Source organism: Ovis aries, chromosome 3 (assembly GCF_016772045.2).
Source record: "Ovis aries strain OAR_USU_Benz2616 breed Rambouillet chromosome 3, ARS-UI_Ramb_v3.0, whole genome shotgun sequence".
Classification (NCBI taxonomy): domain Eukaryota; kingdom Metazoa; phylum Chordata; class Mammalia; order Artiodactyla; family Bovidae; genus Ovis; species Ovis aries.
The window spans coordinates 186,749,968-186,772,455 of NC_056056.1; the positions used below are offsets into that span (position 1 = coordinate 186,749,968).

Sequence of the window (22,488 nt, forward strand, 5' to 3'; positions counted from 1 at the left end):
ATTGAATGTTTTGGCTTGGACACGATACACTTCAGTTCTGCTCATCGTTCATTAGTATCTCAGCAGTGCCTCACTGAACTGCTATGGCTTAGGGAAATACAACCCATCCTCTGTCTCTGAAACAGAGGACAACTGGAGAGAATAAGAACAGAAGTCTCCACATACAGCCTGAATGGTTTCCAAGAAAACACACAACACAGCAGTTCATTTCTTTTAAGGGGAAAATAACTTAAAAAAAATAAATAGATTGATGAAGAGACTATTTAATCATAAATGAAATGAACTGGTCTTAGATGCTGATTATGAAGTATTCTACAATTTGAATACATTAAAAATGTAACTAAAGCTAAGTTTAAAATCCATGTGAATTTTTAAAATGCCATATATTTAATATTTTAAAGCAACCTATCATTGTCAACTTATAACTGAAAAATAATTCTAAATAATAATAGAAAGTAGGAGGATAGAAGGCCCAATGGTTTTGAGGTGAATCTTTATTGTGTTATGGAATATATGCTATTCAATCATTGGGGCATTGATTAAAGCAAACTTTCCTTCCTTTGACAATATAAATTTTTTTTCTTATGTAATTCTCACAAAAACATGATAATGTAATGTAGTTATAATTTAAATTCCTGTTAGGCCGAAGCTTTAGGTATTATGCTGGTGTAGTTTCTGGTCATCTCAAAATCTCTATAAAAGGACTGCCAGAATTCAGCTGAATTCTCTGAGAGTTCTTCAGAGTAGCTCTTCTCTGGGACTTTTCCAACACTGGATCCCTGATGGATTAACAAAAACTGACCAGTCCCAAACCTGACACATAAAGCTGACACAAAAAATTTAGAACTAAATTGTTAACATAATTTATGACATTTAGTTTCCTCCTTAGTCACAAAATGGTGATTAAACTTACTGGTCCAGACACTGGAATTGGCTGGTGATCCTTAAACAAGAAGACAAAATTGTATGAATTTATCAGAAATGGAAGCCAAGCTTAATGTTAACCTTTGTGAGAAAGTCTTTAATAATATAATTAATCTTCTTATATGGATGTCATTTAGCATAGTTTGAGATACCATCTGTTATAAGAAAGTTCAAATGCAGTATTTTCTGGATGTGCTGAACTAGGTCAAGTCTGAAATCCCCTCCAGACCTAGGATTTGATGCGTAGACAGAGCGTGCAATTTTGCAATCTGCTGAGCCAGAAGAGGATTTAACACTGCATTCAAAGCTGTATTCAAATTGTCAAAAAATGTTCAATAAAATAACACTGCAAATCATACTCAGTTAAACTAGCTGGCAAAGGTAGCATAACAAAATTGAGAATTAAAGCATAGGAGACGTAGTGTTATTTACATGTTTTCAGGGCTTACGCACTGGGTGGCTCGCTATTTACAAGACAGCAGTTTCCACCCTTCCCCTCTGCTTTAAGGTTTGGTGTGAGGCCAAGTCCTCCATCTGACTTCATCTGAATGTGGTCTAGTTCAGATCAGCATTTGTCACCACTCTTCACAGCAAACAGGAATTCAGCAGACTAGGGGAGGAGGAGAAGGAGGAGGAGGGGCTAAGCCTGTTGAAGGTAAACATACCTGAGACAATCACAACAGTGAAATTTGGAGGTTGCATGGCGGTCAGATGTGCATGCCTTAATTTTAGATAACTGTTGAAGGAAAGAGTGTTTTAGAATTCTCAAAATTTTTGCTGCCACTGGAAAAAAAAATCATTTGGGAAAGCATTATTTTCACCCTCTCTGAAGACGAAGTTTTACAGGATTCTAAGCTTCTTACTTGGAATCTACTGGGACATGTGGCTGAAGGATGACAGATCATAAATCTGTTTCAAATAAATGAAGACATGGTTTGACAGAAGAGAAAAACCATGAATCAGAACAAATGGGTCAAAATAACGCAAGTATTTTTAAAAGCTAAACAAATGACATTCAATCAATATGAAAAACATTAACAAAAATAATAATGAAAAATCTTAAAGATAATAAAAATAGCAATTTTATTCTTTATGAATACAGAAGATAAATTCTGAAATATGGGCCAGACAATATTTTAATGGCTTTACACATTAACCTAACAGGCTTATGAAGTGAATTCTAGTCTTAAAACTGAGGAAACTGAGGCAGAAAACAGGTTAAATACTAAGTTGGTAAATGATGGACCTGAGAATTGAACCCACACATCCAGGCTCCATCCTGCACAACCTGTGCTAATTTATGAAAGGGAAGAATACAAACCTTCTCATTAAAGTCTTGCAATGAAAACAATACTCTCTTGTCTATTTCCAAATTACTTAATATGTGATGTAATTTCTGATGTTAATATCACTGGAGAGCTGTATCAATTTCAAATAATAGGTAAAATTTGAGAAAAGGAGCTAGTGGTTCTTGGCTCTGTTTTGTGCTCTATGACTAAGATTTAGAAGAGAATTAAATTACTTTATTCAAACCTTTTCTGTTTCCTTCTCTGAAAATGTAAGGTTATAATGCTCATCATACCATCAAGTTCTTATTGATTTAGACTGACAATTTCCCTTAAGAATTGATTAGAGCTTGGGAGAAGATTAGTCTTTTGGCAGACTCTTTGTTACATTATATTAGCCAATACTGTAGAAGTTGATCTCTTGATTTTATATTCTTGTCATTTAGCTAATGTAACTCCAGGCTAAATCGCAGTATTGATTTGCTTGAGCTGTGGGATGTAAACCTTTTCCCACCAGGTAAACAAGAGCGATTAAATGGAATTTGGCTTAGAAGGGAAATTATTTTCCCATAACTTTGCCCCATTAGCAGAAACCCTGGCACTCCAATAAGCTACAGAGTTTAGTGCCAGGTGTGATGACGTATCAGTCAGCGCAATCTGGTTGCCAAGAAGCTAAGCCTAGAATTTGTAAATTTTTAAGATCATCAGCATCCTTTGGTGGGAGACACATCACAAAAGTGAACCTAAATAGACTGAGAAACTTGGTTAAATAAAATAGGTGAATGTAACTGGCAGAAGGAACTGTTTAGCCTTCTGATAAGCATGGACTGTCATCAGGTAGACATGGGCTGGAATCTGGCTTTACACCTTATGAAGCGGTCCTTGTCAAGCTATGATCACTGGTGAGTTACTGACCCATTCTCAGCCTTATTTTCCTCTCCTAAAAGAGAACTGTTAAGAGCATTAATTAGCTGTATTGCCAAGCACAATGCATGACACATAGTAGGAGCTCAGTGCATTTATTTTTTAAATGACAAGCTGCTGCTGCTACTGCTAAGTCATTTCAGTCGTGTCCAACTCTGTGTGACCCATAGACAGAAGCCCACCAGGCTCCCCCGTCCCTAGGATTCTCCAGGCAAGAACACTGGAGTGGGTTGCCATTTCCTTCTCCAATGCATGAAAGTGAAAAGTGAAAGGGAAGTCGCTCAGTCATGTCCGACTCTTCGTGACCCCATGGACTGCAGCCTACCAGGCTCCTCTGTCCATGGGATTTTCCAGGCAAGAGTACTGGAGTGGGGTGCCATCGCCTTCTCTGAAATGACAAGCTATTTCTCAACAAATTCAATTACTGGGAAAAACGTGTACATAAAATATTCTTGAAAGACATAACTAATTAGATATTATTTTATTAATTAAAAATCTTTTGGAAGTCTGAATCCTTAGTATTCAATTATGAACGATGAATAAATTGAATTATTCTAAACTGATTGAATAATGACATTCTTCAATTTCTGCTTAATTTAAAAAATTAAAGTTACATTAATTCTCCAAGTCCCTCTCAAAAGCAAACCAAGACTGAATTTAAAGTATTTCCGTGAATCTAGGAGGTGAGTTTCTGATTTTTTTGGATTATTTTGGTCAAAGATAAATGGTTCTTCTCTGCAGGCACTAAACCAGAAATGCTCCTAGCTCTGAGAGTCATAATAAGTCACAGGGTTATTCAGACTTAGTAGGTCTTTTACTCTTTAGTCATGATAAAATTAAATACATCAACAGCACTGCCTTCTCAGCCTTCTGCTGGTGAGATATCTTTCCTTAAAGAATTTCACATGCATTTGAACTCTTGACCTGCTCAGTCCCACACTAATCTTAAGATGGGTGGAAGCAAACAAGTTTGACTGTGTTGAAGATCAAGGGTAACAAATCGTCACTGCTTCTTCCCTGGCAAGAAAATCTCTAGATTCACAATGTACAATATGGTGGCTACTAGTCACATGTGGCTGTATAAATTTAAACTAAATTAAATTTAAAAATTAACTTCCTCAGTCACACAAACCACATTTTAAGTGTTCAGTACTCACCTACAGCTAGTGGTTTACTATATCATAATGCATATATAGAAAGTTTCCTTCATCTCTGAAAGTTCTATCCAGAGGCATTGCTACACAATTAATGGTAAAAACCCCAGATTAGTTTTCTTTCATATTGAGCATACTAAGATATTATCTTCCTCTTCAGTTCAGTTCAGTTCAGTCACTCAGTCGTGTCTGACTCTTTGTGACCACATGAATCGCAGCACGCCAGGCCTCCCCATCCATCACCAACTCCTGGAGTTCACTCAGACTCACGTCCGTCGAGTCCGTGATGCCATCCAGCCATCTCATCCTCTGTTGTCCCCTTCTCCCTCTGCCCCCAATCCCTCCAAGCATCAGAGTCTTTTCCAATGAGTCAACTCTTCGCATGAGGTGGCCAAAGTACTGGAGTTTCAGCTTCAGCATCATTCCCTCCAAAGAAATCCCAGGGCTGATCTCCTTTAGGATGGACTGGCTGGATCTCCTTGCAGTCCAAGGGACTCTCAAGAGTCTTCTCCAACACCACAGTTCAAAAGCATCAATTCTTTGGCGCTCAGCCTTCTACACAGTCCAACTCTCACATCCATACATGACCACTGAAAAAACCATAGCCTTGACTAGACAGACCTTTGTGGGCAAAGTAATGTCTCTGCTTTTCAATATGCTATCTAGGTTGGTCATAACTTTTCTTCCAAGGAGTAAGCGTCTTTTAATTTTATGGCTGCAATCATCATCTGCAGTGATTTTGGAGCCCCCCAAAATAAAGTCTGACACTGTTTCCACTGTTTCCCCATCTACTTCCCATGAAGTGATGGGACCAGATGTCATGATATTCATTTTCTGAATGTTGAGCTTTAAGCCGACTTTTTCACTCTCCACTTTCACTTTCAAGAGGCTTTTTAGTTCCTTTCACTTTCTGCCATAAGTGTGGTGTCATTCGTATATCTGAGGTTATTGATATTTCTCCCGGCAATCTTGATTCCAGCTTGTGCTTCTTCCAGCCCAGCATTTTTCATGTTGTACTCTGCATATAAGTTAAATAAGCAGGGTGACAACATACAGCCTTGACGTACTCCTTTTCCTATTTGGAACCAGTCTGTTGTTCCATGTCCAGTTCTAACTGTTGCTTCCTGACCTGCATATAGGTTTCTCAAAAGGCAGGTCATGTGGGTATTCCCATCTCTTTCAGAATTTTCCACAGTTTATTGTGATCCACACAGTCAAAGGCTTAAGAGAAAGAAATATGCAAAAATACTTAGAGTACAAAATGTAAAATTGAATACCATCTCATGCTTTTATTCACACTCCTTGTTTTGACTATTTCATGGTGTTGCTCCAACCTTGGGGTCTTATGTGGTCCCATGTCCTCTGTTTCATAAAGGAAAGACGCATGGCCACCATCTCAGCATGCTGAAGCAAGCTTAATTGCCCAGAGGGTACCTGATACATTCTACTTCTTAAGTATTTCTGTTAGTTAACTGATAGGTAATAATTAGAACAGGTAATTAGAAAAGGTCAGGGTGCTCCTATTTGAAATTTCTCAAATTTTGCTATTTCCTCCATTCTTACAACCCCAGGCCCCCATCTCACTTGAGTTTCCTACCTTGTTACTTGTTCCCCATAATGGCAGGATTGGTGGTGCCACACGGCAAGAAGAGACAGTGGACTTTTCCTGAGGGCTGAGAAGCCTCTGTCTCTCATCCCCAGAAGGTAGCTAATGAAGGTTGAGAAAATGTTCGTCCTTCATGCTGCAAGCCAGGACTAACTTAGAAAATGCCCAGAATGGCCTGAAACTGCATGTTCCTTTGTAGTACAAGCAACACTGGATGAAAAGATTCACCATGGGGGGTGGGGGGAAAGGAATATATTTTGCTTCCACTTTCCCACCACTGTGAATAAAATCCCTAATCAATCTTGAAAAGGATTATATAAGACAGGGGTCCCCAACCTCCAGGGTCTAATGTCTGATGATCTGAGATAGAGCTGATGTAATAATAATAAAGGGCACAATAAAAGTAATGTGCTTGAACCACCCCAAACCATCTTCCCTGTCAAACAGGTTGGAGACTGCTAAGAGATCATGGATATTTTAATGCTGAATTCTATTCCCTTGTAAACCTTTAAGGAGAAACATTTTGGTATAGAAAAGTTAATAATTGTAGAGTCAAATAATTGTAGGTCAAACTGAAGCCATATAGAAGGAAAGGATGTGAAAAAGAAGGAGATGGATCCCAAAAGTATATACATACTCATTGCACACTTGCAAGTCTCAACCATTCATTTACCACTTTCTCCTTTTCTTCAGCCCAATCATACTTTTACCACCTACACTTGATCATGTCAGTATCCCTGCCCCAGTGATTGAAACCACTGCCAATGATTTGAAACTATTTACTACTTTGTATATGTTCCTAGCATCCAGAGTAAAATTATGAATGTATTTTCCCATAGACACATTAGTTGGTTCAATAAATTTAGGCTTTAGGAAATCATTAACTGTAATGTGGAGAACTGATGATTTGAGAGCAAGAATGAAAATAAGGACTCACTTAGCAGACTATTTCAAAAGCAGTGTGAAGGACAGGGAAGCCTGGGGTGCTGCAATCCATGGGGTTGCCAAGAGTGGGACACGACCAAGTGACTGAACAACAAGGCACAAGATGACAAAGGCTTTGGTTAGCGAGGTAGTTGTGAGAATGAATGGAAAAAAGTAGATGAATTGAGGAAAAGTCTTGGAGTACAGCTGACAGGACTAAATTTGAAGTAGGACTAAATTTGTCGAGATGGGAAATATTACAAAAGACAGAGAAAGATCTCTGGTTGGCAGGGGTGAGGTGGTGATGAAGAGCGCTGGTTTGACATGTTTGGTACCACATTAATCAGGCAGATGGATATAAGATTGGACCTAAAAGCCAATGATCTTTTAGCCTATGGCGAGTATGCAAAGCTGCGGAATCAGAAGAGAAACAGAGAGAGAATAAAGAAATGAGGGCATCAGCCCCATTACATTTAAGATTAAGGTCTATATAACACTGCATTGTGGATTATATAGAATTTTCAGGCTTTAGATTACTTAACATGTGTAATACAGAATATGCCTTTCAATTTCTAAGGAATAAAGATAAAGACATTTCCAAGCACAAGAATTCGTGTGGGGAACTGCCAGCGTTACCAAGGTAGAATCCCTGTGACACTCTGAATTTAATTAATATAAAAGAGAACATGTCTCACTCTTATCAATAACTGTAGTGGTTATCTGGATTTCTTGGAAGCTAGGACTGGAGTTCTCTAAAAAATTCTGATTTGATATTTTACCTAGCTTATGTCATTTTATAAAACTGCTGCCAATGTCAGTTTTGATTTGATACAAAGTGTAAAAGTCTATGACTTGCTTTATGAGAAAAAAGAAAAATTATAAGAAAAATAAAGTGTGCTATTATTTTTAGCTACATAAAAAGCCATGAACAAAAAAACATACGGTTTGCCTGTAAAATTATAATGTAGAATTAATTCCAAAAAATAGCTCACTGAGACAATTACTAAAATTGGACTACTTGCATCCCTATTATAGATTTTTAATAAATCTATAAACCTTTACATTTTTAGAAGTTATGGAAAACAGACAAAAAGAGATACAGAGAATTACAGAAAATTATGTTTCATAAAGGTAGTATGTTTCACAGTGTTTGGTGGATCTAACATTTTTAGAAAAGAACACCTACACAAAACAGCAAAAACTCAGAATTTATTACTATACATCTTGCCACAAGACATTTTCTATAATTTGCTTTAGCATATGAACTTGTTAAGTCAGTGATTTGTTCATTCTGTAGCTTCAGTTATTTCTTTTTAAATCAGCTTCCAGGCTTTTGAGAACTGAATCTTTGCCAGGACTGAGTCAAGTTTTCCTATCTTTTGAATGATTTTGCTCCTTGATCTCTGTGTATTTCTCAAAAATAAAAGACTAGTTTGCACCACAACTGTGAGTCAGAGTGGGAGTCTAAACGCCTATTAGATATCCTTCAGCATTCATTAACACTAGGACTCACACATTCTTCTGAATATTCCCACTTCTGACCTGATCCCCAACTCCCTCTTCTCTTCACCTGTCCCCGTCCCCATCCCTCACCCAGCTCCTGCTGGGTCCCCTGGATCTCCTATTCTTGACTCTAAAATCCTGTGCATACAATCCCTTCTCTAACTTTTCTTCCTCCCTACTATTGTAGCTGAAACCTGATGGACCAGGACCAGTGAGTCTAGTATTTACAGCTCACTCCCAATACTGGGAGGCCAGGTATAGCTTGCTACTGTAAGAAATTATTTGACATGTAATTTTTCATATGGCTTCCCTGGTAGTTCAGCTGGTAAAGAATCAGCCTGTAATGCAGGAGATCCCATTTCAATTCCTGGATTGGGAAGATCCCCTGGAGAAGGGATAGGCGACCCACTTCAATATTCTTGGGCTTCCCTGTGGGTCAGACCATAAAGAATTCACCTACAATGCGGGATACCTGGGTTCGATCCCTGGGTTGGGAAGATTCCTTAAAGGAGGGCATGGCAACCCACTCCAGTATTCTTGCCTGGAGAATCTCCATGGACAGAGGAGCCTGGCAGGCTACAGGGCGTGACGTCACAAAGAGTCAGTCACGACTAAGCGACTAAGCATAGCACACAGTCTCTACTTACACTCTTAGGGGATCTTGTAAATTTGGGTAGCGCATCAATTTAGTAGCATTCTAGTAGCTGTGATTTAGTTATCCCACGTACCTTTTGGAAATGCAGGTTCATTTTAAAGTGTTTAAAAGGCAGGTTACTGTTTTATGACAGTTCTTTAACTTTCTCATAGGACCTCATTTCTTATTGTACCATAGCAATTTTAGTTATTCCTTTAAATTAGCACTCAGACTCTATTAGCTCAAGTTTAATTTATTACTAGTGGAATAACTGATTATTTATGAGCTCACTACTATATACCAAGTTCACACACAGGCTAAGTACCAGGAAATTCCTTCAGGATATAATAAACAACATAGATGTGGGCTCTTCGTTCAGAAAGATATGTATAAAACAAATAATACATATTATTAATTATAAGTGGCAACTAACACAAAATATTATTTAATTCTGTATGTACTCCATGGCCTTCCCTGGTGGCTCGGCAGTCTAAGAATCCACCTGCCAATGCAGGCGATGCGAGTTCAACTCTGGGATGGGAAGATCACCTGGAAAAGGAAACTGCAATCCACTCCAGTATTCTTGCCTGGAAAATTGCATGGACAGAGGGGCCTGGCAGGTTACAGTCCATGGGGTTGCAAAGAGTCGGACATGACTTAGCAACTAAACAACAACAAACACAAAGTATTATTTCATTCTATATGTACTCCATATGAAATTACAATTTAATCTCTAGAGATAAAGTTTTGACAAAATTATATTTTCAGTGTGATCATATAAATCCAATTCCCAACTGAAGAACTATTAATTTATTTGGCTTCTTGCTCCTCTGAGTAGTCTGGAGACTTATTAGAGTTGTTTACTGGTATGTAAACAGAAGACTAGGGGCTAAGTGCTTAGATTCAATAACTCGTTTTTCTCTTACAGTTTTATAAATGTCTTCCAGGTATTTACATATCTTTTTTCTTATTCAGAATTTATTATGCAAACTTATTTTAATTTAGCGAATGAGTAATTCGTCATTCTTTAAAGCATATTAAGCATTTCCTGATTCCAGTCAGTATAACTGTCAGAAAAAAGTTATAATTGTAGATACCTGACTTAGTGCAGAATCATATCAATCATAGGGACACTGTTCTGGTTTTGATTTCAAAGCAATTACTGAGTAAGGCTTCACTGAACTGCAACATGAATCAGCGTTTAGCGAGGCTGAGTTTAAACCTCTATTCCAGATTCTGAGTGACAGAGAACTTCTAAATAGGGCACTGTTTGTTCACAGTTTTAGGTATCTGTGATTTACTTGGCTTTATTAGACAATAGGGGCTTTGGTTCAGTTATATTTTTAACATTCCTTAAAATAAATCAAAGAATGTTCCCATTTTGGATGAGGATTAGTATGGTGGAGGAAATGAAGAATTTATAAGTGCCAGGTATCCAGGGATTATGAGCTGGGCTCTGTGCTGGACTGCTTTGGTTAATACTTTATTGGTTGCATGTAATAGAAACTGGCTCTGGCTAGCTGAAGGGAAAAAAGTAAGTGGTGCTGGCATATTGGAAGAATATTTGGGTAGCTCAAAGAATCCAAGACTCAGGAAAGACAGTGATCAGGGGACTTCTGCCCTCAGAAGTAGAGTTCATGTCTTGCCCTGCAGGGTAAAATAGTTGAAGTATCTCAGCACATGACTTTTCACAAGAGGCCTAGTTTTGGTCTTCGCCTATGGAACAGCCAGTCAGTGTCAGAGGGGCAGAATAATATTGTTTAGCCAGTTGCTTGTGGGCAACTGCACCTGTGTTTTGTGGGCAGTTCCCAGAGAAAGGGGGCTTATTGTGAACTGGAGGCCATACCAATGAGGTCTACTCTATGGGGCATTTTACAAGCTTGATTTTTTTTTTTTTTTAAGTCTATTAAACTCACTAGTTTCACCTCACAAATGAGAAAACAGAGACTCCATTTGGCTAGGCAACTTGTCCAATGTTCCACAGTTAGAATGTGGCAGGGCTTGAATTCTAACTAGGCTTATAAAAGGGGGTTAGTCTCCTTCTTTAAAGATTAAAGTAATGTGATGACTATTTGGATAAATATTTCCAGATAATTTCTTATGGAGAGATGTTCAGTTCAGTTTAGTCACTCAGTCATGTCTGACTCTTTGCGACCCCATGAATTACAGCACGCCAGACCTCCCTGTCCATCACCAACACCCAGAGTTCACTCAGACTCATGTCCGTCGAGTTGGTGATGCCATCCAGCCATCTCATCCTGTCATCCCCTTCTCCTCCTGCCCACAATCCCTCCCAGCATCAGAGTCTTTTCCAATGAGTCAACTCTTAGCATCAGGTGGCCAAAGTATTGGAGTTTCAGCTTTAGCATCAGTCCTTCCAATGAACACCCAGGACTGATCTCCTTTAGGATGGACTGGCTGGATCTCCTTGCAGTCCAAGGGACTCTCAAGAGTCTTCTCCAACACCACAGTTCAAAAGCATCAATTCTTCGGTGCTCAGCCTTCGACACAGGCCAGCTCTCACATCCATACATGACTACTGCAAAAACCATAGCCTTGAGTAGACGGACCTTTGTTGGCAAAGCAATGTCTCTGTTTTTCAATATGCTATCTAGGTTGGCCATAACTTTTCTTCCAAGGAGTAAGCGTCTTTTAATTTTATGGCTGCTGTCACCATCTGCAGTGATTTTGGAGCCCAAAAAAATAAAGTCTGACACTGTTTCCACTGTTTCCCCATCTATTTCCTGAGAAGTGATGGGACCGGATGCCATGATCTTCATTTTCTGAATGTTGAGCTCTAAGCCAACTTTTTCACTCTCCACTTTCACTTTCATCAAGAGATAGTTCCTCTTCACTTTCTGCCATAAGGGTGGTGTCATCTGCATATCTGAGGTGACTGATATTTCTTCCTGCAATCTTGATTCCAGCTTGTGTTTCTTCCAGTCCAGTGTTTCACATGATGTACTCTGCATATAAGTTAAATAAGCAGGGTGACAATATACACCCTTGACGTACTCCTTTTCCTATTTGGAACCAGTCTGATGTTCCATGTCCAGTTCTAAAAGATGTTAGGTATCTGCAATTTTATACTAGAAAGAATAAAACTACCTGTTGAAAGATCTGCGGTTGAATCCCCCCGAACTCTATCTGGTCCTCATGGGCAATTAAACACCTAATCTATACTAATCAACGTGGATATATCATCTCCTATACAGGGTTATTTCAACTTCACAGGGGTGTTGATATAATAATGTGAAAATATTTGGTTCAAAGCAGATATTCATTTGTTTTTTGAGGAAATAACTCTTCTAATAATGAACCCTCAAGCATGTTACTAAAAATGGAGTCACAATTTGACAGTGCTTTGTCACTCAAAAAATCTAATTACTCTCTTACCCATAGGCTTTCAAGATGGTGCTTTATTCACCTAGACATAAAGATAGGAAATGCTCTAAAAAGTGGTAAGGAAACCATACAATAGGAGGGGAAAATTTTAGATACAAAACATTTGACTAGTTTGAGACTTTCAGCTCATATATCAGGGAGAATCTCTTATCTTTAGTAACAGTGTTTCAGGGAGGGAGACCCCCTTCAAGGGCCCAAAACTGGGCTCTTATCTAACACTCAGAAATGAATTGTCTGGGGAGATATATGTGCTGACAAAGCAAAAGATGTTATCGGGAATAAAATCCCCAGTTTTACTGCGGGCCGGGTGGAGAGCAGTAGGGTAAGGGAACCTAGGAGAACTGCTCTGCCACATAGCAGTCTTGTGTTTTGTGGTGATGGGATTAGTTTCTGGGTTGTCTTTAGCCAGTCATTCTGACTCACAGTCCTTCCTGGTCGTGCATGCCTTGTTCAGTCTATATGGATGCCAGTGAGAAGGATTCTGGGAGGTGATCTGACATGTGGTGTCTCCTTTTGACCTTTTCCGAGCTCTTCTGGTTGACGGTTTATTAGTTCCATGTTCTTTACCAGGACCTCCTGTCAAAACAACTCATGCAAATAGTTACTATGGTGCCTGGCCAGGGTGGGTGGGCTCAGTCAGTGTGCTTCCCCTAACAACAGCATAATGCTTAAATCATGAGAAATTAAATTGTAAGCATGAGATTTAAATGTTTAAGTCTAATTCTCTTAGTGAATGCTACCTGACATGGTTTATGTCCTTGTGATAACCAGAACAAAAAGAGAATACAGTTCTAAATGTGGAAACCTGTAACTGAATATCACTGAAACAGATTATTAGCTAATTCAGTTTGGAAGGATAAATGTATTAATTAGTTCTATGTCCAGATGATTATTCTCAGTTATCTTTAAGGACAACTCCATGGGATAAAAATATTGTAGCAATCTAAGAATTTATTATTGTGCATGGTGGGTGTTCTGCAAATATTCAGAGACTGATCAGTATCAATTTGTTCCAAATTACTTCAGACAATAATTAGTCTATGTCAAGAGCAAAACTAGAACTCCAAATGGAAGAACAAAAAAATCATTCTGTGCTGCTGGGACAGAAAGAGAGGTGGATATGATTATATTCTCTTGAATATATCTCTGGATCTTAGTTTCAATGACCTTCTATGCTTCATTTTCATTGAACTCATATCTGAGTAACTTGTCAAATATCCTACCATTTTAAATTTGATGACAGAGTCAACTGATTTTAAACATGACTATTACAATGTTTTATTGACTTGTTTCTGGATTAAAAGCCCTTTTGCCCCTTTTTAACTGTGCTGCATTTCAAATCAGTGGCCTGCTTGCTTTCATTTCTTATTTAAATTTGTAAGATAAAACAACTAAGTAGTCATTAACAATTTAAAGATTCTTGAAGTGAAGTAAAAGTCACTCAGTAGTGTCCGACTGTTTGCCTCCTCTGTACTGTAGTCCTCCAGGCTCCTCTGTCTACCGGGATTCTCCAGGCAAGAGCACTAGAGAGGGTTGCCATGCCCTCTTCCAAGGGATCTTCCCAACCCAGGGATCAATCCCAGGTCTCCCACATTGTAGGTGGATTCTTTACCATCTGAGCCAACAGAGAAGCCCTTGGTAAAATAAGCCCTTGTTAAAGATTCTTGGTGTGTAGGTATAAGTTAAAAACATCATCATCCACAGATGTAGAAGTTAGATTTAGAAAAAAAAATTAAAGAAAAAACTTTAAAGTATTCAAAATAACAACCACCAAATAATATTTGAAGCTCTCTTTATTACACCGAGAAATCCCAGAAAAGTACAAAGCCAATGAAAGTAGGAGCATTTCAGGAAACAAAACAAAAATGTTTGCAAACATTTTAAATGATATTTTAGTTTTCATGTCAAAAAAGAAAACAAAAACCTCATGATTTTGCACTGAAGCACACTGCTCATGAATTAAGTACATCCTGAAGGACTGGGAAAGGATTTCACATCTCATATTTGGACCTGATTCCATTATATTTATATATAAGAGGGAATATAAATTCCCTAAGTTATATTCTCTTTCTAGAGATTAAGTTCATGGTGTGATTGGTAAGAAAAAAGATTTCATTGATTCATAGTGACTGTGAAGAACAGAAATAGGAGATAAGCATATTATACATATATATTCCTTTAGGTGGTACATAAGATCAAAGTTGAATTAATTTAATAATCTTCAGTGTTTTTAATTGCTACCAATGACAATATATGGATCCCACTATAGAAGAGGTTGGTAATATCAGAATGATTCTCTGGCATATCCATGCTTCATAGCTAAGTTACACAGATAAAAAGATGACATTGAAAACCATGCTATTTATATCCTCGAAATCAAATAAATGTATGATGACATTCTAGAATCTCATCCAGAGTCACTGTGAAATGATAAGTAAAGATATTTACTATTTTTGCCAAATACAAAATGTAACCGGCCACCAGAAGCTATAAGTTTATTTAATTAAATTTTGTTAATTTTCAATGGTTTTGAGGGCACATCATACTGTCTTTTGCTGCTACTACTGCTACTAATAAAATAACATTAAACATAAAGGAGAAAATAAAAGAAAATAAATTAGATCTCTTGTTCTTCTAAATATTGTTTTAGTTTATCCTTGAAGTGGAAACCAATTTTCCAAGGTTTGGAAAGAAAACAAAAGTATCTTTATAATTCAGAGCATGAATTGTAGAGGTCTAATGATTTATCCATTGCCAGTGTGGGTTAGCTTGTCACGTTTTCTTTATTCAATGTCAACTGGTTCTGTAGCTATTAAAGCACTTAACTGTTTCTGAGCACAGGAAAGGAACAGTTCCAAACTGGACAGGCTTCTTTGGCGGATGACTTGGTCAAGCTGTTGATATTTTTTTTGAGAGAGAGAGAAAGAAAAAAGAATATACTTAGTTGAGGGATAAAGAATAGCATGCCACTGAAGCCCACTAGACAAAACTTTTCAGATGCTGATTTAGAAAATCAAACAGTGCTTTAAACTCAGATATACTGCAGTCACTATTTTTGGTCTATCATCTAAGATGAAATGATAATTGTTACAATTTTATAATTGATGTTGATATTCAGCTACTGGAAAATATCATAAATTTGATCAGAATGATTTCAGAAAATATAAAATAGTATTTAAAATACCATTTCTTAATGAATATACGGACAAGATATCTACAAATATCATAAAAATATAACAGATGCAAAAAAACAAAAGAAAAACATAGTAGGGAAAAACAGCATAATTACACCAGGCCTAAGTTTACCTGGGACAAAGGATAAGTGAGGACATACCCAATATCCTAAAATTAAGAGAAAGTTCCTGGGAAAGGAGTATTTTAAGGAATATTTGATACTGTTGAAACTTAAATTTGATTTGGTCTATCTGCTGAGTCAGAGATTTTTTTTATTAGGATAATTTTAGTGTATTAATAACAAACGCAGTGAACAAAATCACAGAGGTTTAATAATAAAAGTCATATAAAACTTTCATAATGTTAAGGGTTATTAACTACATCAAAAAAGTTTTTAATTCTCCTGCCTTAAAAAATTGCTCATGGTATAAAAATAACCAACAACATATTACCTACAGGTTATAGCAGAATGGATAAATGCAAAAGAAAGCCAAATAAATTCCATTTCACAATACACATCTGTCATATTTATGTAAAAGTTGACATATTCCTCCACAAGCTCCCTCAACATAAAGGACAAATCCAAACAAAAATTCTCTAGTAAATTACACATCTATAATCCACTAATTTCTAAAATGACTGAAAAAAATAGAAGATTAAAATTTTGATATATCCTAAAAATTAATCAAAAAGAATACAGTAAATTTATCAAAATCCTCATGTAAAAAGGTTGAAAACTACTAAGACTCCCTCTAATATTAGGGATTTTAATGTACATAAAGAAACAGGATTCTTGCTTATCCTTTTTCCTTTTTTTTTTCCATTCTTCTCTCAGATGATAACTTTAGGTAAATATATATCTTTTGCTTACAAAGTCTCTATTAAGTAAGACAGTTCTTTACAAGGTAAACCCCAGGTGAGCAGAGAGCTTCTCTGTCTTGATGACTATTGTACCTCAGCATTAGAAGAAAGTCTGGTCACATGTTAGACATCCCATAAATATTTTCTGAGATTGAATGAATCAATACTTAACCCAAACAGAGTAAAACAATCTACTAGGAAATGATAGGTATACTTTTAATTCTAAAAGTAAAAACATGCCTAATAATCTAAAAGCTATGTAGTAGACATTTGAAATTTTTAAAGTTTCATTTTAATACACATAAAGCATAATGAAAGTTAATTATTTGAAGTTTTAAAAAATTATTTTGCACTTGGTCTAAATTCAAATATGAATAGGGTATACCAACACCCAGGTCTAGTATATTCCTAGTAGTTTCTATCTACTTTAGATGTTTCCAAGCACTTAAAGATGGGTTTTAAAAAAAATTTGGTCCAGATGCTCTAACTGTTAACCATGGGAGGGTTTATGCCATTACTGGAAATTTTTCCTTTTTTTTTTTTTTAAGATATTGCTTGACTTATTGCATGATCTATTTAGCAACTCTCTTACTGATAGACATGTAAGTTTATTTCAATTTTGCCTTATTTTTACAGCACCAAAGAAATTTCAACCTGGGTACATTACCTTCAGATGTTCAAGGGTTTCTAAAGGGATTCTATTATATGGATTTTCTACATTGTAAGATTTGGATAGTTTATTTTTAGATGCAAAATAATATGATGATACATGATAAAATATCATATAATTATGGTTGAACATATTAGTATGTTCACATGGGCACTGTGTGAAGAACAGGCTATGAAAGGAGCAAGACAAAAACACCAAGAGATACAATATACAAGGCAGTCAGTAAATGTGTGAAAAATAAACACAATTAACAAAAAAATCTCATTAATAGAGAAAAGTGTAATACTTCTGATCAGTTCAGTTCAGTCGCTCAGTCGGGTCTGACTCTTTGCGACCCCATGAACCACAGTACGCAGGCCTCCCTGTCAATCACCAACTCCCAGAGTCCACTCAAACCCATGTCCATCGAGTCAGTGATGCCATCCACCAATCTCATCTTCTGTCGTCCCCTTCTCCTCCTGCCCTCAATCTTTCCCAGCATCAGGGTCTCTTCAAATGAGTCAGATCTCCACATGAGGTGGCAAAAGTAGTGGAGTTTCAGCTTCAAAATCAGTCCCTCCAGTGAACACCCAGGACTGATCTCCTTTAGGATGGACTTGTTGGATCTCCTTGTAGTCCAAGGGACTCTCAAGATTCTTCTCTAACACCACAGTTCAAAGCATCCATTCTTCGGTGCTCAGCTCTCTTTATAGTCCAACTCTCACATCCATATATGACCACTGGAAAACCATAGCCCTGACTAGACAGACCTTTGTTGGCAAAGTAATGTCTCTGCTTTTTAATATGCTGTCTAGATTGGTCATAACTTTCCTTCCAAGGAGCAAGCGTCTTTTATCATTTCATGGCTGCAATCACCATCTGCAGTGATTTTGGAGCCCCCCTAAAATAAAGTCTGACACTGTTTCCACTGTTTCCCCAACTATTTCCCATGAAGTGAAGGGACTGGATGCCATGATCTTAGTTTTCTGAATGTTGAGCTTTAAGCCAACTGTTTGACTCTCCTCTTTCACTTTCATCAAGAGGCACTTTAATTCCTCTTCACTTTCTGCCATAAAGGTGGGTCATTTGCATATCTGAGGTTATTGATATTTCTCTTGGCAATCTTGATTTCAGCTTGTGCTTCCTCCAGCCCAGCGTTTGCCATGATGTACTCTGCATATAAGCTAAATAAGCAGGGTGACAATATACAGATTTGACATACTCCTTTTCCTATTTGGAGCCAGTTTATTATTCCCTGTCCAGTTATAACTGTTGCTTCCTGACCTATATACAGGTTTCTCAAGAGACGGTGGTCTGGTATTCCCATCTCTTGCAGAATTTTCCACAGTTTATTGTGATCCACACAGTCAAAAGGCTTTGGCATAGTCAATAAAGCAGAAATAAATGTTTTTCTGGAACTCTCTTGCTTTTTTGATGATCCAGCAGATGTTGGCAATTTGATCTCTGGTTTCTCTGTTTTTTCCAAAACCAGCTTGAACATCTAGAAGTTCACAGTTCACATGTTGTTCCTACTTCTAGGTAATTGACCAAAAATATTACAGCCAATAGTGATCAGACACACACTTCTCTCTTAGATGCCAAAGTACTTATAATTCATTTTTTCCCTACTGTCAGTGCAGTTGCTGTTTTCAGTGTTCCAGAATCCAGAACAGCCAGCAGCATTATTCATGGGGAATGCCAGTGTTCTGATTAGACACCTAGCCAGTCACCTCTGTTCATCCATTCATATCCTGTCCTTTAAAAAAATTATTCATTTTTTACTGAATGGAAGATTATTTAAATTCTGTAATGCTTTGTAATTTTCAAAAGTTTTACATGGATGATTTCATATAATCTCATAATAACCCTGTTTTTTCCTTCTACCCCTACGTTGCCTCTTTTCCCTTCCCTCTCCCCAGAGGTAACCAGCAGTGTGTTCTTATATATGTGAGTCTGCATCTTTTTTGTTTTATTCACAAGTTTATTGTACTTTTTTTAGATTTCACATATAAGTGATATCATATACTATTTGTCTTTCTGTTTCTGACTTACTTCACTTAATATGCCCTCCAAGTCCATCCATGATGTTGCAGATGGCAAAATTTCATTCTTTTTATTGCTGAGCAATATTCCATTGTGTGTGTCTATATATACACCATCTTTACTATTCATCTGTTGATGGACACTGAGGTTGCTTCTATACCTTGGCTAGTATAAATAATGCTAGAATGAACATTTGGGTCCCTGTATCTTTTCAAATTAGTATTTTTGTTTTTAACTATATACCCAGGAGTGGAATTGCTGGGTGATATGATAGTTCCATTTTTAGTTTTTTGAGAAATCTCCATATTGTTTTCCACAGTGGCTGTACCAATTTACATTCCCACCAACAGCATATGAGAGTTCAGTGTTCTCCACATCCTCACCAATATTTGTAATTTTTATTCTTTTCAATGATAGTTATTCTGGCAGGTGTGAGGTGATATCTCATCATGGTTTTGATTTGCATTTCCCAGATGATTAGTGATGTTGATCATCTTTTCATGTGTTTGTCTGCTGTCTGCATTTCCTCTTCGAAAAAAATGTCTATTCAGTTCTTCCATCCATTTTTAATCAGGTTGTTTGATAGGATCTGCATATTTTAAATTGTGATAGTTATTACCAAATTGCTTTCCAGAGCAAGTGACAGTGAAAGTTGCTCAGTCGTGTCTGACTCTTTGGGACCAGAACAGAATACTGGAGTGGGTAGCCATTCCCTTCTCCAGGGAATGTTCCTAACCCAGGGATTGAACTCAGATCTCCCTCACTGCAGCTGGATTCTTGACCGTCTGAGTCACCTATTAGTCCCAGATGTAGTGCACAAAAGGAGTGGTTTTTCCCTGTTTTCTCTGTCTAAATCACTGTATAATTTTCCATTTTATATTTATAATTTAATATATATAATGAATTGTTTTATTACTTATTTAAAAATTATACTATCGACAGACATTTGGATGAACAATCTTTTGCTTTTATACTAGCAAAATGCTGTAGTGAACACCCATCACACAGACCTCTGTATGCTACAATATCTTATAGATATTGCTTGAGCCAAAAAACATGTCATCTGCAATGCTACTTCTATCGTAAATCAGGTTTCCATATATGCCTGAATCTTTCTTCAGCCTCCCTATTCTGCTTCCACAGACAGTTCACCCTATTCCTATGTAAATATGTCACTTAAGTATGGTGAGACTCTTTGTGACCCCATGAACTGTTGTAGCCCAAAAGGCTCCTCTGTCCATGGGATTCTCCAGGCAAGAATACTGGAATGTGTTCCCATGCCCTCCTCCAGGGTATCTTCTTGACCCAAGGGTCTCCCACATTGTAGACAGATGCTTTACCATCTGAGCCACTAGGGAAGTCCTGATTGAACACAAGTCTCCCACATCTCCTGCACTGCAGGCAGATTCTTTATCACTCATGGACTTCTTGGTTACACAGATGGTAAAGAATCTGCCTGCCATGCATGAGACCTGGGTTCAATTCCTGGGTCAGGAAGATCCCCTGGAGAAAGGAATGGCAACCCACTCCGTATTCTTGCCTTAAAAATTTCATAGATGGAGAAGCCTGGTGGGCTATAGTCCATAGGTTCACAAGGTCAGACACGACTGAAACTAAGACGTTCACTTTCTTTACCATTGTGGAAGCCCATGGAAATATGCTCTTTTAAATACTACAACTGTGTAAATAAATTTTAGCATATCACATGTACCTACCATTCAGCCAACCATACCATCTAATACTTTAGAAGAACATAAATTACTTCAGTTCAGTTCAGTTCAGTCGCTCAGTTGTGTCTGACTCTGCGACCCCATGAACTGCAGCACACCAGGCCTCCCTGTCCATCACCAACTGCAAGAGTCTACCCAAAACCCATGTCCAATGATGCCATCCAACCATTTCATCCTCTATTGTCCCCTTCTCCTCCTGCCCTCAATCTTTCCTAGCATCACGGTCTTTTCAAATGCGTTAGCTCTTCGCATCAGGTGGCCAAAATACTGGAGTTTCAGCTTCAACATCAGTCCTTCCAATGAACACCCAGAACTGATCTCCTTTAGGATGGACTGGTTGGATCTCCTTGCAGTCCAAAGGACTCTCAAGAGTCTTCTCCAACACCACAGTTCAAAAGCATCAATTCTTCAGCACTCAGCCTTCTTTATAGTCCAAGTCTCACATCCATACATGACTACAGGAAAAACCATAGCCTTGACTAGTCGGACCTTTGTTGACAAAGTAATGTCTCTGCTTTTTAATATAATGTATAGGTTGGTGATAACTTTCTTTCCAAGGAGTAAGCGTCTTTTAATTTCATGGCTGCAATCACCATCTGCAGTGATTTTGGAGTCCCCCAAAATAAAGTCAGCCACTGTTTCCACTGTTTCTCCATTTATTGACCATGAAGTGATGGGACCAGATGACATGTTCTTAGTTTTCTGAATGTTGAGCTTTAAGCCAACTTTTTCACTCTCCTCTTTCACTTTCATCAAGAGGCTCTTTAGTTCTTCCTTACTTTCTGCCGTAACGGTGGTGCCATCTGCATATCTGAGGTTACTGATATTTCTCCTGGAAATCTTGATTCCAGCTTGTGCTTCCTCCATCCCAGCATTTCTCATGATGTACTCTGCATATAAGTTAAATAAGCAGGGTGACAATACACAGCCTTGACGTACTTGTTTTCCTATTTGGAACCAGTCTGTTGTTCCATGTCCAGTTCTAACTCTTGCTTCTTGACCCGCATACAGGTTTCTCTAGAGGCAATAAACACTTGCAATAAAATTGAAATTAAACAGGAAAAAAATCAGATGACAGATAGTCTGATACTTTTTTTCTTAAAGTGTAAAAACTAAGCAAAATTTTAAAATATATTGCCATGAGTTACATTAATAGGCAATATAACATTTCTTTTTTTTTATGAGTACAAAACAAGTAAGCAAATTTATTTAAATTACTAAAATAGCTTTTAAAATCATTTACAAATCAGCTGCTCCAATGACTTTTCCTGATATAGTGTTAGTCACTCAGTTGTTTCCGATTCTTTGTGACCCCATGGACTGTGGCCCACCAGGCTCCTCTGTCCATGGAATTCTCCAGGCAAGAATATTGGGGTGGGTTGCTATTCCCTTCTCCAGGTATCTTCTTGACCCAGGGATTGACCCTGTATCTCCTGCATTGCAGGCAGATTACTTACTTTAAAATTTTGGTCAATGAAACATTTAATAGAAATATTAGTTCCTCCATATAACACTCATATATAAGATAAGGCTTTTTGGAAACTTATTTTAGAATCCTCTATAAATCAGAACATCTGACTTCTGATATTCAGGAACAAACTACAATGAAGAGTATGAATTTATGAATACTGATAGTCCTAGTGGGAAGAAATGAGACAATACTCTACAATT

General features: G+C 37.5%; 1 protein-coding gene across 7 annotated transcripts in view; it reads right to left on the bottom strand.

Moving 5' to 3' along the window:
* Window positions 1–14,135: 14,135 nt before the first annotated feature.
* The window catches only part of CCDC91 (coiled-coil domain containing 91), a 409,792-nt gene continuing 401,439 nt past the window's right edge, over window positions 14,136–22,488 (bottom strand). For all 7 annotated transcript variants that reach the window (XM_015094883.4, XM_060413256.1, XM_042247344.2 and 4 more), the window contains one exon: window positions 14,136–15,254. In XM_015094883.4, the coding sequence (XP_014950369.2) occupies window positions 15,144–15,254 (111 nt within the window). In that variant the 3' untranslated portion in view covers window positions 14,136–15,143. The remainder of the gene's footprint in view (window positions 15,255–22,488) is intronic.